Below are 14,275 nucleotides of genomic sequence, written 5' to 3' on the forward strand. Positions count from 1 at the left end.
AGCCAGACTCATCCAGCACCCTTATCCTCCCAAACATGTGTTTGTTTTCATCATATAGCTTGCGCAGTCGCTGGGGGTACTTCAGGGAGATGGAGCAGCAACAAGGGGTACTTGGTTAAAAAAAGTTGAGAAACCCTGCTCTAGAGGACCCAGAGCCTTCCCTCTCCATAGGTAAGTATCTGTTTGTTATTTTTATTCTCACTTCAGACTTGATTTAATGAACAGCACACATCTGAGATGAACGGTAGTTGTATTCAGTTCAAACACCATCTTCTACGTGCAGTACATGATGAAACACAACCCTAGTCACAAAGTCAATGAGGCTGGGTTCCCACTTAAAGAGGATCTATAACTCAGGATTGAACTTCATTCCAATCAGTAGCTGATACCCCTTTCCCACGGGAAATCTTTACCTTCTCTCGAATAGATTATTAGGGATATCTGAGTGGTTGCTATTGTGGTGAAACTCCTTCCACAGTGTGATGTCATGACCATGGTCCTGACAGTTTGCTGTCTGTGGACCTCATTGCATTGTGGGAAATAACGGCTTTTTTTCCAACTGCCCAACAAGCAGCATCTCCCTCTGTGCATAGAATTCCCAGTAACAAACTTTCCGTACAGATCACCTGGCAGAAATAAAGATATCTCCACCAGTGATACAGTTCAGAATGTAAATCAGGGAGAAGCTAGATTTTACAATGGGCAAATACTGACTAAATAATCTACACACGAATATTGTAAAAAATAAGCAATTTTATTCATTATGTTATTTTTTACTACAGTTCCTTTTTAAGCCGAACCTCAAATGGTCAGCAGGAGCAGACAGTGAAGTTTCCCCTCTGTTGGTTTGTTCTGGTCCTGTTGGGAGTCCAGGGCAGATGCATTTTAACCATAGGCTATTTGGCAAACCCCTCCGCTCCCCCGGAAGAATTGCGGACAGCACAAAAGTGTGACCTGCTTACCTCAACAGATCCATTGCAGACTGACAAGTGTGAACAGACTCAATTTATAAAATAGGATCCATTCACTGTCAGTTTTCTAATGTGGTAAAACAAACAAAAATGTCTGTTTTCCGCTGTAGTGGGAACAAAGCCTTATGCTTGGAAGAGCCTGGCTAAAACCAAATAGCTTACAGTCAGATTTCATGCAAACATTGGTTGAGTGCAGACACATAAGGAAACAATACTATTCCTGTCCAGGCTTCATCATTACTTGGGAACAGACTCCACGGGACATATGCAATTCACTTTTTCACCTGAGATTTCTCCTAGGAGATCATTTTTCATCTTCAATTTAACCACCCTGGCGTTCTGATTAAATCGCCAGGGTGGCTGCGGGAGGGTTTTTTTTAAATAAAAAAAAAACTATTTCATGCAGCCAACTGAAAGTTGGCTGCATGAAAGCCCACTAGAGGGCGCTCCGGAGGCGATCTTCCGATCGCCTCCGGCGCCCAGAATAAACAAGGAAGGCCGCAATGAGCGGCCTTCCTTGTTTTGCTTATATCGTCGCCATAGCGACGAGCGGAGTGACGTCATCGACGTCAGCCGACGTCCTGACGTCAGCCGCCTCCGATCCAGCCCTTAGCGCTGGCCGGAACTTTTTGTTCCGGCTACGCTGGGCTCAGGCGGCTAGGGGGGCCCTCTTTCGCCGCTGCTCGCGGCGAATCGCCGCAGAGCGGCGGCGATCAGGCAGCACACGCGGCTGGCAAAGTGCCGGCTGCGTGTGCTGCTTTTTATTTCGTTAAAATCGGCCCAGCAGGGCCTGAGCGGCAGCCGCTGGCGGTGTTGGACGAGCTGAGCTCGTCCAGACCGCTCAGCTGGTTAAAATAACTTGCCATCACTTTTCAACTAAAAAAGAACTAAAAAGTAGGTGAAAAAGATCAAAATTATTTTTTGAGTATTTTCTTTATTTCTGGTGACTTGAAAGGCATTTTATTTACAAAATTTAAAAATATTACCTAGGAGAAAACTCAGGAGAAAAAGTAAATTGCATAAGGCCCCATGGCTCATATGCAATTCATGTTTTCTCCTAGGTGATATTTCCACACCTTGGCCCACATGCAATTCATTTTTTCACCTGAGTTATCTCCTAGGAGATAATTTTCGTCGTCTTTTTAAACTAACTTTTCAGCATTTTACAATTGAAAACTTACCCAAAAGTTGGTGAAAAGATACGATCAGATTTATTTTGATTATTTTCTTGCTTGCTGGTGGCTTAAAATGCATTTTATGAAAAGTTCTGAAAAGATCGCCAGGGAGAAAACTCAAGTGATAAAGTGAATTGCATATGGGCCCTTGTCATAAAATGCTTTTTTACCAACCAGCAAGCAAGAACATATTCAAAATAAATTGTGACAGTACTTTTTAATCTACTTTTGGGTACTTTTTCAGTTGTAAAATGTTTAGAAGTTATTTTGGTACTTATCCGTTAGCCGGGCGCATCCGGCAGGTGGCGCTGTTGATGTTAATTCCAATCATAATTACTTCACGTCAACCTGTGAATGTAAACCGCCGGATGCGCCCGGCTTAAACAGATCAAGCCGCCGGCTTGCTTCGTGTCTCGCTCTTCTCCCCCTCTTGCCCTCTCTCCTATAGAACACTGGGGAGGGGACATGCCGCGACGAACGACTCTGGGGGGACACGCATGCCCCCTCCCCAAGGCTCATACGAGAGAGGGCAAGAGGGGGAGGAGAGCGTGACACTCACGAAGCAAGCCGGCGGCTTGATCTGTTTAAGCCGGGCGCATCCGGCGTTTACATTCACAGGTTTACGTGAAGTAATTATGATTGGAATTAACATCAACAGCGCCACCTGCCGGATGCGCCCGGCTAACGGATAAGTACCGTTATTTTAAAGAGAATATGAAAATAACTCAGGAGAAAAAAAAAAAAAAAAAAAAAAAAAGTTAGCTGCATATGGGCCCATGACCCCTATTCACCTTTTCATCTAGGAGATCATTTTTCAACTTACGTTCGTTTAAAATATTTTTTCAGCACTCTGCAAGTAAAAAAAAAAAAAAGTATTTATTGAGAAGATGTGAAAAGATCACTTAGGCCTGGGACCCACGAGAAGAGGTTTTCTAAGCACTTGTGATGTGAAAACTCCTGCTAATGTAATGCTATGTGTGTGATCCCACATGAGGCATGTGATTTTTTTTTTTAATAAAATCACCTATAGCATTACATTAGCAAGCGTTTTTTCAAATCACTATCACTTAGAAAAGTGCTGTTAGCGGGCCCCACCCCTTAGGAGAAAACTTGAGGAAAAGTAAATTGCATGAGGGGCCACGTTTGTCATTGTGCTGTTTCACTATGTTGTATGCTACCAATCAGTCAATATAGGATTTCCCCAAAGCTGGAGGTTCTTTGTTTCTTTTATATTCTTGTTCCATAAAAATGAAAATGCACATTTAGACAAGCCTCATGTACAAGTGAAGATATGCAAGTCAGTTGCTGGATATTGCCTTACACACCAGGGATAGTGTTAGGTAAAATAAGAAAAAAAATGAATGCGTGACCCCCTTACATTATCATACTGCACAGACCGTGGACTTGTGACCTCTCCAGTCTGACTTGTGGGGCCCCCAAGAAGCTTGGGGCCCTGGGCAATTACTCAAAGTTATCCCTATGGCAGCACAGGCCACCAGCCATCATCTGTACCAAGCGTAAATCACCAAAATCTGCAGATGTTGCAAAGCACTTACCCTCTGTCCTCTGATCCAGGTCACTCATAAGTTGGAAATTTCTTTGAAGCTCGCATGGTAAATTTTCTATGCCTGAAATAAAAGTTTAAAAGATGCTTTATTGTCTCTGTTTACAGTTACATCATAATTAACTGGTGACATAAAAAGGAAAAAAAAAAAAAGACAACAGAAAGAGAACAAAAAAATCCTCATACTTATGCTATGTATACACTTGAGATAAAAGTCTTTTGAAAAGGCAAGGTCCCAGACCAGTTTTACCACCTTCCATGTAGTATGAGAGCATATGCTACAGTCTATTCTATTGAGCTTAACTCCACATTAGGGTTGCAACGGTATGAAATTCCATGGTATGACGGTATGACGGTATTGAACAATTATTTGAACCCAGGAGCCCCCCCCCCAGTAGTAGGTGGCCACAGCATAGGTAGCCAGGATAGGTGTAGCCAGAATCAGGTGGCCGCAGCATAGGTAGCCAGGAATGGTGCCCGCAGTATAGAGAGCCAGGGATAGGTGTAGCCAGAATTAGGTGGCTGCAGCATAGGTAGCCAGGGATAGGTGTAGCCAGGATTGGTGCCTGCAACATAGGTAGCCAGGGATAGGTGACGCCAGGATTGGTGCCCGCAGTATAGAGAGCCAGGGATAGGTGTAGCCAGGATTGGTGCCCGCAGTATAGAGAGCCAGGGATAGGTGTAGCCAGGATAGCTGCCTGCAGCATAGAGAGCCAGGGATAGGTGTAGCCAGGATTGGTGCCTGCAGCATAGATAGCCAGGGATAGGTGTAGCCAGGATTGGTGCCTGCAGCATAGATAGCCAGGGATAGGTGTAGCCAGGATTGATGCCTGCAGCATAGATAGCCAGGGATAGGTGTAGCCAGTATAGGTGCCTGCAGCATAGGTAGCCAGGGATAGGTGTAGCCAGGAATGGTGCCCGCAGTAGAAAGAGCCAGGGATAAGTGTAGCCAGGATAGGTGGATGTAGCCAGGGATAGGTGTACCCAGGATTGGTAAGTATATGTATTGCAAAAGGGGTACCGGAGCAGAAATCAGACAAACAAAATTCGAGAGTCAGAAGACTCAATATAAACCAGGTTAAAGATCGAAAATGTTAGCAATAACTGCATGCACCATGTCAGCGAGTAATAATAAACATAGAACAAAGAATTGAACTGACTCTTGGGTGCATGCAGAAATATTCTTAATTATTTATTTTGAATAATTTAATTAGATCAAATAAAGTAAAAAAAGATTAAGTATCAAAAATTGCATGGATATACAGACACAATACACAACAAATACATAACAAATACACACATACAAAAACACTCTTAAAAATTGGACAAAATATCCCAATTGAAGGGAGGCTGCAGTCCTCCTGACCTGGCCAGTTAAATGGTTTCTGTGGTGCTCACAAAGTGACACTGTCACCTAATGAGCAATTGTAACCACATATGTTGGTAACTCAAAATTGCAATTCGCCAAACTCCAAAAAATGCTCTAAAAAGCTCAAAAAATGCTCTAAAAAGCTCCAAAAATGCTCCAAAAATGCCCATATGCAGCCAATCAATTAATTGCTGGAAAGAGTCCCGCCATGTATTATGAATGCAGGTAGTCCTGGACCCAATCGCAGTCACCCAGGAAGTCCACAAATCCGTGGGACTAATGTGTGCAGTCACCGTAGTGTAAAGCCTCTCTTAGCCCAGAGAAAAAGTTCCAGCACAGACAGGGATATCAATACATGCATCAAAACACCAATGTGGATGGTTCAAATGTAATCCAAGATGCAGTTAGATCAGCAGACATTGATAGCAGCAAAGCAGGCAAGCTGGGTTAGCTGGATTAGAAATCAGCAGTTTGGGAGCAATTAGGATGGTTCAAATGTAATCCAAAATGCAGTTAGATCAGCAGACATTGATAGCAACAAAGCAGGCAAGCTGAGTTAGCTGGATTAGAAATCAGCAGTTTGAGAGCAGTTAGGAGGCAGTTCACAAGCGCTGCATGAAATAATGCATAGTTACCATCCAATGTGGATGAGCCCAAGGAAGTACAGGCCTCTAATCCAAAATGCAGTTAGATCAGCAAACATTGATGTAAAAACACTTGGTAGTGGCAAAGCAAAAAAGCTAGATTAGCTGGATTAGCAAGCAGCAGTTTCTGGGCAGTTATAAGGCAGTTCATGAGCGCTGCATGGAGTAATGCATAGTTACCATCCAGTGTAGATGACCCCAGGGAAGTACAGGGTCTCTGGCTTACAGGAAGATTGCTGGGATACAGTCCATGAATAGACGCATAAGTGTCGACATGTTTCGCCGTTGCCAATGACGGCCTCTTCCAAGACAGCGTCCTTACAGCTCTCTAATCACTGACAGACTGTGCCGAGTATTTCAGCTCTAGACCACGCCCATCTCCACCCACATGGTACGCCTGATCAGCTGCAAGAGACAGCCAATCACAGACGCACGGTGTCACACGCCGCCCAGCGCACCAAGGCGCATGGAGACGGACGTAAGCACACCGTGCGTCCCAGCATGGGGCGCAAACGAAAGTTCAGCGTCCCATTGACGGCGAGCAGGGGGAGAGGAGGGAGGCATGCAAAAAACCTCGGCACAGCATGGCATTTACCGTTTGATACCAGCATCCACACACGAAAAACATAATCAATCAAAATAAACATACAAAACAACCTAAGAAAACAAAACAAAGACAAAAAGGCATCCCGAGGGGCCCACACAAATATTCAAATCAATATTTATATACTAGTACTATTATCCATCTTAAACAGAGGCTCAAAGATTAGACCATATAAATGTAAAAACAGTATTCTCAACTTATGTGAACCTACATAACACATTCCTATTGTAATAAGTGGGACCCATGCGCATAAACAAAAGGAGGGAAAGAAAGGAGACAGGGGAGAAGGAGGAAGGAAAAGGGGGGAGGGAAAGGGGAAAGGGGAAAAAGGGGGGAGAGAGAGGAGGGAGGGGGAGGGGAAAAAGGGGGAAGAAAAAGTAAGGGAAAAGGAAAGGGAAACCTAAGGGAACACCCGCTAGGGAGGGTGCAATTGAGCAGAGTACAAGAAACACACCAGGATACAGCCAACCTGCTAGGACGGCAGGAAAGCACCATATTGCACTGCGTCATTTAGACCTTTGCCCTTGGTGGCATTTAATTCATAAATCCACCTAAGTTCAATCTGTAGAAGTCGTTTGTCAACATCCCCACCTCTTTCATGTGGGTGTACTCTGTCTAGACCTACAAACCTAATGTAGCTAGCATCACCCCTATGTGTCATGTGGATGGACCAACAAAGACTATCGAACCTTAATGACTCTTATAGACCTTGGGGATGAAGGTGGGTGGATCACAGCTGACGAAGATTCAGCTGTGAATAAGTCTATATATCTGGACGGAACACAACCTTTAAAAGGAGATCTACGTCATTTCCCCCTTTCTCCCTTTGTCCGGGTGTTCAGACATTCGTACATTTGGTGGAAAAAGATATACGCCAATTGTGGCTGGAGCCTAGTCTGTCATCCAATCTAAGTTTGCAAGAAATTGAGGCTCTGCGGGATTTCCAATCAGCAGAGAACCTTATAGTCAAGCCCTCGGACAAGGGGGGAAATGTTGTTATTATGACAGTGGAGCAGTATACCTATATGTGTCAGAAAATTCTGGGGCAGAGAGAGTGTTATCGGAGGGTCTCTCCGTCCAGGGTGGTGGAGAACCAGGGGGCACTTTTTAAACTAATTGATGATGCTGTACATGTGGGGATTATTAGCCCACAAACGGCAAATTTTCTGAAGGTGGATAATCCAGTCACTCCCACTTTTTATGCATTGCCAAAGGTCCACAAAAATATATTAAAACCCCCTGGACGACCGATTGTTTCGGGTTGTGGTGCGCTTACCGAAAAAATCAGTATATATGTTGATCACTTTCTCCAACCCCATGTCCACCGCCTTCCATCTTATGTTAAGGACACCTCACATTTGCTGACTATTCTGGAGGGCTTACAGTTGCCCCCTGGTTCTCTTTTAGTCTTTTAGTCACCCTGGACGTTGAGGCCCTTTATTCCAGCATTCCCCAACAAAAGGGGATAGAGGCAGTTAGTAGATTTCTTTTGGAATTGGGCACGGAGGAATATGCTCACAATCAATTTATTTTGCAGTTGTTGTCATTTATCCTGGAGAACAATGTGTTCATATTTGACCGCTGCCACTACCTCCAGGTGCAGGGCGCGGCGATGGGCACAACTTGTGCGCCGTCGCTTGCGAACCTGTACCTGGGGGAGTGGGAACGCGGTTTATTTGGTAATGATTTGTTGATTGTGTACCTGTGCCATATTGTGTCATGGCACAGGTACATAGATGATATCTTGGTCTTCTGGACAGGTGGGAGGGATCTCCTGGATGAATTTGTACAGAGGTTGAATCTTAACGACTACAATCTTAGATTTACAATGCATTGTGACTTTGCAACGGTACCTTTCCTTGACTTAAGGATCAATGTGAGCACAGACGGATATATTACGACGCAATTATATTGTAAGGAGACGGCGACGAACTCCTTCCTTAGAGCAGATAGCTCACATCCAAAACACACGATTCGTGGCATTCCCATTGGGCAATATTTGAGAATCCGTCGAAATTGCTCAAGAGATGAGGATTTTGAAAGAGAAGCCAAAGTCCTACGTCGGAAATTTCTGGAAAGGGGTTATAAAGATAAATGGCTTAAGAAAGCATATCGCAGGGCTCGGGAGTCAACCAGGACAGATCTTTTGAGACCCCCTGGTGGCCCGAAGACCGCTGATAGGAATGATGATAGCAAAACACGTCTGATTACACGTTTTTGCGATCAGGAACACCAGTTATATGAGATTCTGGGCCGACATTGGAATGTGCTTCGCTGCGATCCTTCAGTTAGGGATTATGTGTCTTTTAGACCGGAAATTACATTCAGACGATCAAGGACTCTGAGAGATACCTTGACCTCCAGTCATTTTTGTCGTAGTGGTCGTCGTAGGCACTGCACCACAGTGGGTACCTATAGCTGTGGTGGCTGTGCTTACTGCAGATATCTGACAATAGGGCCTGAGGTGGTGCTTCCCAATGAGCGTAGGTGGAAACTACGCCACTTTGTAAATTGCAACACTGTTTGTGTTGTGTATTTACTCACGTGTAGATGTGGATGCTTCTATGTGGGAAAAACCAGTCGGGCATTTAAAGAACGTATAAAAGAACACACGGGCGACATTGGGGGGTGTAACTTTAGGTCCCCAATTTCTAGACACATCCACATGACACATAGGGGTGATGCTAGCTACATTAGGTTTGTAGGTCTAGACAGAGTACACCCACATGAAAGAGGTGGGGATGTTGACAAACGACTTCTACAGATTGAACTTAGGTGGATTTATGAATTAAATGCCACCAAGGGCAAAGGTCTAAATGACGCAGTGCAATATGGTGCTTTCCTGCCGTCCTAGCAGGTTGGCTGTATCCTGGTGTGTTTCTTGTACTCTGCTCAATTGCACCCTCCCTAGCGGGTGTTCCCTTAGGTTTCCCTTCCCTTTCCTTTTCCCTTACTTTTTCTTCCCCCTTTTTCCCCTCCCCCTCCCTTCTCTCTCTCCCCCCTTTTTCCCCTTTCCCTCCCCCCTTTTCCTTCCTCCTTCTCCCCTGTCTCCTTTCTTTCCCTCCTTTTGTTTATGCGCATGGGTCCCACTTATTACAATAGGAATGTGTTATGTAGGTTCACATAAGTTGAGAATACTGTTTTTACATTTATATGGTCTAATCTTTGAGCCTCTGTTTAAGATGGATAATAGTACTAGTATATAAATATTGATTTGAATATTTGTGTGGGCCCCTCGGGATGCCTTTTTGTCTTTGTTTTGTTTTCTTAGGTTGTTTTGTATGTTTATTTTGATTGATTATGTTTTTCGTGTGTGGATGCTGGTATCAAACGGTAAATGCCATGCTGTGCCGAGGTTTTTTGCATGCCTCCCTCCTCTCCCCCTGCTCGCCGTCAATGGGACGCTGAACTTTCGTTTGCGCCCCATGCTGGGACGCACGGTGTGCTTACGTCCGTCTCCATGCGCCTTGGTGCGCTGGGCGGCGTGTGACACCGTGCGTCTGTGATTGGCTGTCTCTTGCAGCTGATCAGGCGTACCATGTGGGTGGAGATGGGCGTGGTCTAGAGCTGAAATACTCGGCACAGTCTGTCAGTGATTAGAGAGCTGTAAGGACGCTGTCTTGGAAGAGGCCGTCATTGGCAACGGCGAAACATGTCGACACTTATGCGTCTATTCATGGACTGTATCCCAGCAATCTTCCTGTAAGCCAGAGACCCTGTACTTCCCTGGGGTCATCTACACTGGATGGTAACTATGCATTACTCCATGCAGCGCTCATGAACTGCCTTATAACTGCCCAGAAACTGCTGCTTGCTAATCCAGCTAATCTAGCTTTTTTGCTTTGCCACTACCAAGTGTTTTTACATCAATGTTTGCTGATCTAACTGCATTTTGGATTAGAGGCCTGTACTTCCTTGGGCTCATCCACATTGGATGGTAACTATGCATTATTTCATGCAGCGCTTGTGAACTGCCTCCTAACTGCTCTCAAACTGCTGATTTCTAATCCAGCTAACTCAGCTTGCCTGCTTTGTTGCTATCAATGTCTGCTGATCTAACTGCATTTTGGATTACATTTGAACCATCCTAATTGCTCCCAAACTGCTGATTTCTAATCCAGCTAACCCAGCTTGCCTGCTTTGCTGCTATCAATGTCTGCTGATCTAACTGCATCTTGGATTACATTTGAACCATCCACATTGGTGTTTTGATGCATGTATTGATATCCCTGTCTGTGCTGGAACTTTTTCTCTGGGCTAAGAGAGGCTTTACACTACGGTGACTGCACACATTAGTCCCACGGATTTGTGGACTTCCTGGGTGACTGCGATTGGGTCCAGGACTACCTGCATTCATAATACATGGCGGGACTCTTTCCAGCAATTAATTGATTGGCTGCATATGGGCATTTTTGGAGCATTTTTTGGGCTTTTTGGAGCATTTTTGGAGCTTTTTAGAGCATTTTTTGGAGTTTGGCGAATTGCAATTTTGAGTTACCAACATATGTGGTTACAATTGCTCATTAGGTGACAGTGTCACTTTGTGAGCACCACAGAAACCATTTAACTGGCCAGGTCAGGAGGACTGCAGCCTCCCTTCAATTGGGATATTTTGTCCAATTTTTAAGAGTGTTTTTGTATGTGTGTATTTGTTATGTATTTGTTGTGTATTGTGTCTGTATATCCATGCAATTTTTGATACTTAATCTTTTTTTACTTTATTTGATCTAATTAAATTATTCAAAATAAATAATTAAGAATATTTCTGCATGCACCCAAGAGTCAGTTCAATTCTTTGTTCTATGTTTATTTTTACCCAGGATTGGTGCCTGCAGCATAGATAGCCAGGAAAAAGGTGTAGCCAGGATAGGTGCCTGCAGCATAGGTAGCCAGGGATAGGTGTAGCCAGGAATGGTGCCCGCAGTAGAGAGAGCCAGGGATAGGTGTAGCCAGGATAGGTGGATGCAGCATAGGTAGCCAGGGATAGGTGTAGATAGAATTGGTGCCCGCAGTATGGAGAGCCAGGGATAGGTGTAACCAGGGTTGGTGCCCACAGTAGAGAGAGCCAGGGATAGGTTTAGCCAGGATTGGTGCCCACAGTAGACAGAGCCAGGGATAGGTTTAGCCAGGATTGGTGCCCACAGTATAGAGAGCCAGGGGGGGATGCAGCAGCAAGGGTACAAAACAAATACTCACTTGCTGGCAGCCGGGTCATCCTGCACGCTGTACTAGCTTCATTCTACTTCCTGTTCTTGCACCATCTCCTTGTAACAGCGCCCAGGGGGCAAAACGAGATTGTGCATGGTATGATTACCATGCACAATCAAACCGTGGAATATCATACCGGTATACCACAGCAACCCTACTCCCCATCAGATAAAAATCTTTGCAAGATGCTGCACACAAACATGCAAAAGATCAGTTCGTGCAAAATGCATTCATATACGATATCTGCAGATCTCATACACACCTTGTTTAACGGAGAATCACCTGCAGATCAGATCCACCAGGATGGATCTTCAGATCTGCAGATGATAGTCCGTTAAACAAGGTGTGTATGAGATCTGCAGATATCATAGACTATGAATGCATTTTGCAGGAACGGATCTTTTGCAGATACAGATCAGTTGCATCATGTGTACAGCATCTTTGTGTACAGCATCTTGCAAAGATTTTTATCCGATGGGGAGTTCAGCTCAATAGAATAGACTGTGTAGAGTATGCTCTCATACTACATGGAAGGGGGTACAATTTGTCTGTGATCTTGCCTTTTCTAAAGACTTTTTTTTTTTTTCTTCTTTTATTCTCTTACTTGATCCTCCCCCCCCCCTCTTTCTTCTATAGATACCAAAGTTTGACCAGATCACTCGGGGCCCTGTTTCACACTGAAAATAGGTGCAAAATCACCACTATTTTACCACAATTCCATTTGCAATTCTCGTTCAGGGAGCAATGCTTGTTCCCTGAATAACACTTGCAAATGTAATCGTGGAAAATTCTGAGAATGGGGTTTTTCCTGACAAACCTGCCATCAGCTTCACACTGGTAGCGAGTTAATTTCCACCTTATAGTTCCTCTTCAATGCAACTAGAGAAATTGCCAAATGAAACAAAGCTGTATGTATTCTCAAACATAAGGGTCCCTCAAATCAGTTGTTAGGTAATTGAATCCAATAAATCAGTTTATAATCTTCTCAGTAACTAGGGAAGCAAAAGCCTTATTGAATAATACATTAAAAAACAATAATAGGACAATGATATGACCAATAATATGACAATAGTAATCCGAGCACCCAAATACCGCTCAGGACAGACCAGTCTTTCACACTACAATCATATTGCATAAAAGGGATTCGAAACCAGGGTCGAGGACCATCAGAAATCCTCAAAGAGACAGGAGCATCTGATTTTCCTCCTCAATAACAATAAAAAAAAATGACAAGTAACGTATTTATTCTAACCTATGTAACCCACAGTCAGGTGATTGCTGGCATGGCTTCCTTAGTTCTCTCTCATTGGGGGGCATGGCCTGGCTTGTATGCTCTTCTCATCCAGGCTCTTAAAGCACCTAATAAATGGACATAACCTTCTGCAGTGCTTAATAAGAGGTGTATGTACAGACATGTCACTCACCTAATGTGATGGACCAGTCTGTCACTCATTCAAGCTTCTTGCAAAAGGATGGGCATGGTAAGCCTTTCACATACCTAGTCTCCCACAATGCCTAAGGAAAGGGAGAATGCCTAGGATTATCACTCACCTAGCCTCTCTCAGAATCCTATGGGAAGCTGCATGTTCTGGACTACCAGATTCCCATAAAATGATGGCGGAAGCCTGGAACACCATACAGCAGACTGGCACATCCCTGAGCTGCAATTTTTTTTAATAAAATAATGTTTACTTATTGAAGGAGATAGACAGAAAGGAAATAACATTAACTCCTGGAATTCCACTTGATTTTAACATGTACCTAGACAACATGTATTATAACATGGATATAGCCGTGGTCAGAAACAAAAATTGTAGGTCAAAAAAGTCATCGCTAGTCTACTTTAGGGGACCAAGTAAAAAAACTCATAGGCAACACTTCTCCAATCACAGTAGCCTCTTACAGTACAAAGAGTTTCAACACTGGGAATAGGAGGCATGGATCTACGCAGCTCTAATCATGTGCGTAGCCTGGGAGTTCTAATTGATGGGGACTTAAACTTCAGAACTCAAATCTCTGCTGTGGTGAAATCATCCTATTTTCACCTGAAGAACATTGCAAAAATCAAGCACCTCATCCCCCCAGAAGATCTGCCAACCTTAGTCCATGCTTTCATCACATCCCGATTGGACTACTGTAATGCTCTCTACACTGGCCTTCCAAAAAAGGTCTTGTACCGCCTACAGCTGATACAGAATACTGCTGCCAGACTGCTAACCAACCAACCGAGTCACTGCCACATAACGCCAGTCCTGCACTCCCTTCACTGGCTACCTATAGAATGGAGGGTCCTATTCAAGATAGGCCTACTGACATTTAAATCCCTGAATAATCTAGGTCCTGAATACATGAAAGATATGTTGCAGCTGCGTAGGAATCCCCGCATTCTCAGATCCACAGGTTCTAATAATCTAGTCATACCCAGAGTCCATTTGGAAACTTTTGGTCCCAGAGCCTTTTGTCATGCTGCCCCTACGTTTTGGTACTCCTTAGCTCAACAGATCAGGACAGCTCCATCCCTGGACGTGTTTAAATCCAGACTGAAAACCCACCTGTTCAGTTTGGCATTTGCAGAAATATAACTTTTGTTGTGTGAATACTTCATCCTACTACCAATTACTGAATCTGAGAGAGCCTAAGCGTTTTGAGTCCTATGGGAGAAAAGCGCTATAGAAATGTTATTGTATTGTATTATTGTATTATATAAGAGTTGTGATTGGCCAAATAGTGTGGGCGCAGT

General features: G+C 44.0%; 1 protein-coding gene across 4 annotated transcripts in view; it reads right to left on the bottom strand.

Annotated features, from left to right (window-relative positions):
• Positions 1-14,275, bottom strand: part of ING5 (inhibitor of growth family member 5) — an 85,829-nt gene that overhangs the window by 68,756 nt on the left and 2,798 nt on the right. For all 4 annotated transcript variants that reach the window (XM_068280607.1, XM_068280606.1, XM_068280608.1 and 1 more), the window contains exon 2: positions 3,703-3,774. In XM_068280607.1, coding sequence (XP_068136708.1) covers positions 3,703-3,774 — 72 coding nt within the window. The remainder of the gene's footprint in view (positions 1-3,702; positions 3,775-14,275) is intronic.

The sequence above is a fragment of the Hyperolius riggenbachi genome, chromosome 4 (genome assembly GCF_040937935.1).
Source record: "Hyperolius riggenbachi isolate aHypRig1 chromosome 4, aHypRig1.pri, whole genome shotgun sequence".
In the NCBI taxonomy this organism is placed as follows: domain Eukaryota; kingdom Metazoa; phylum Chordata; class Amphibia; order Anura; family Hyperoliidae; genus Hyperolius; species Hyperolius riggenbachi.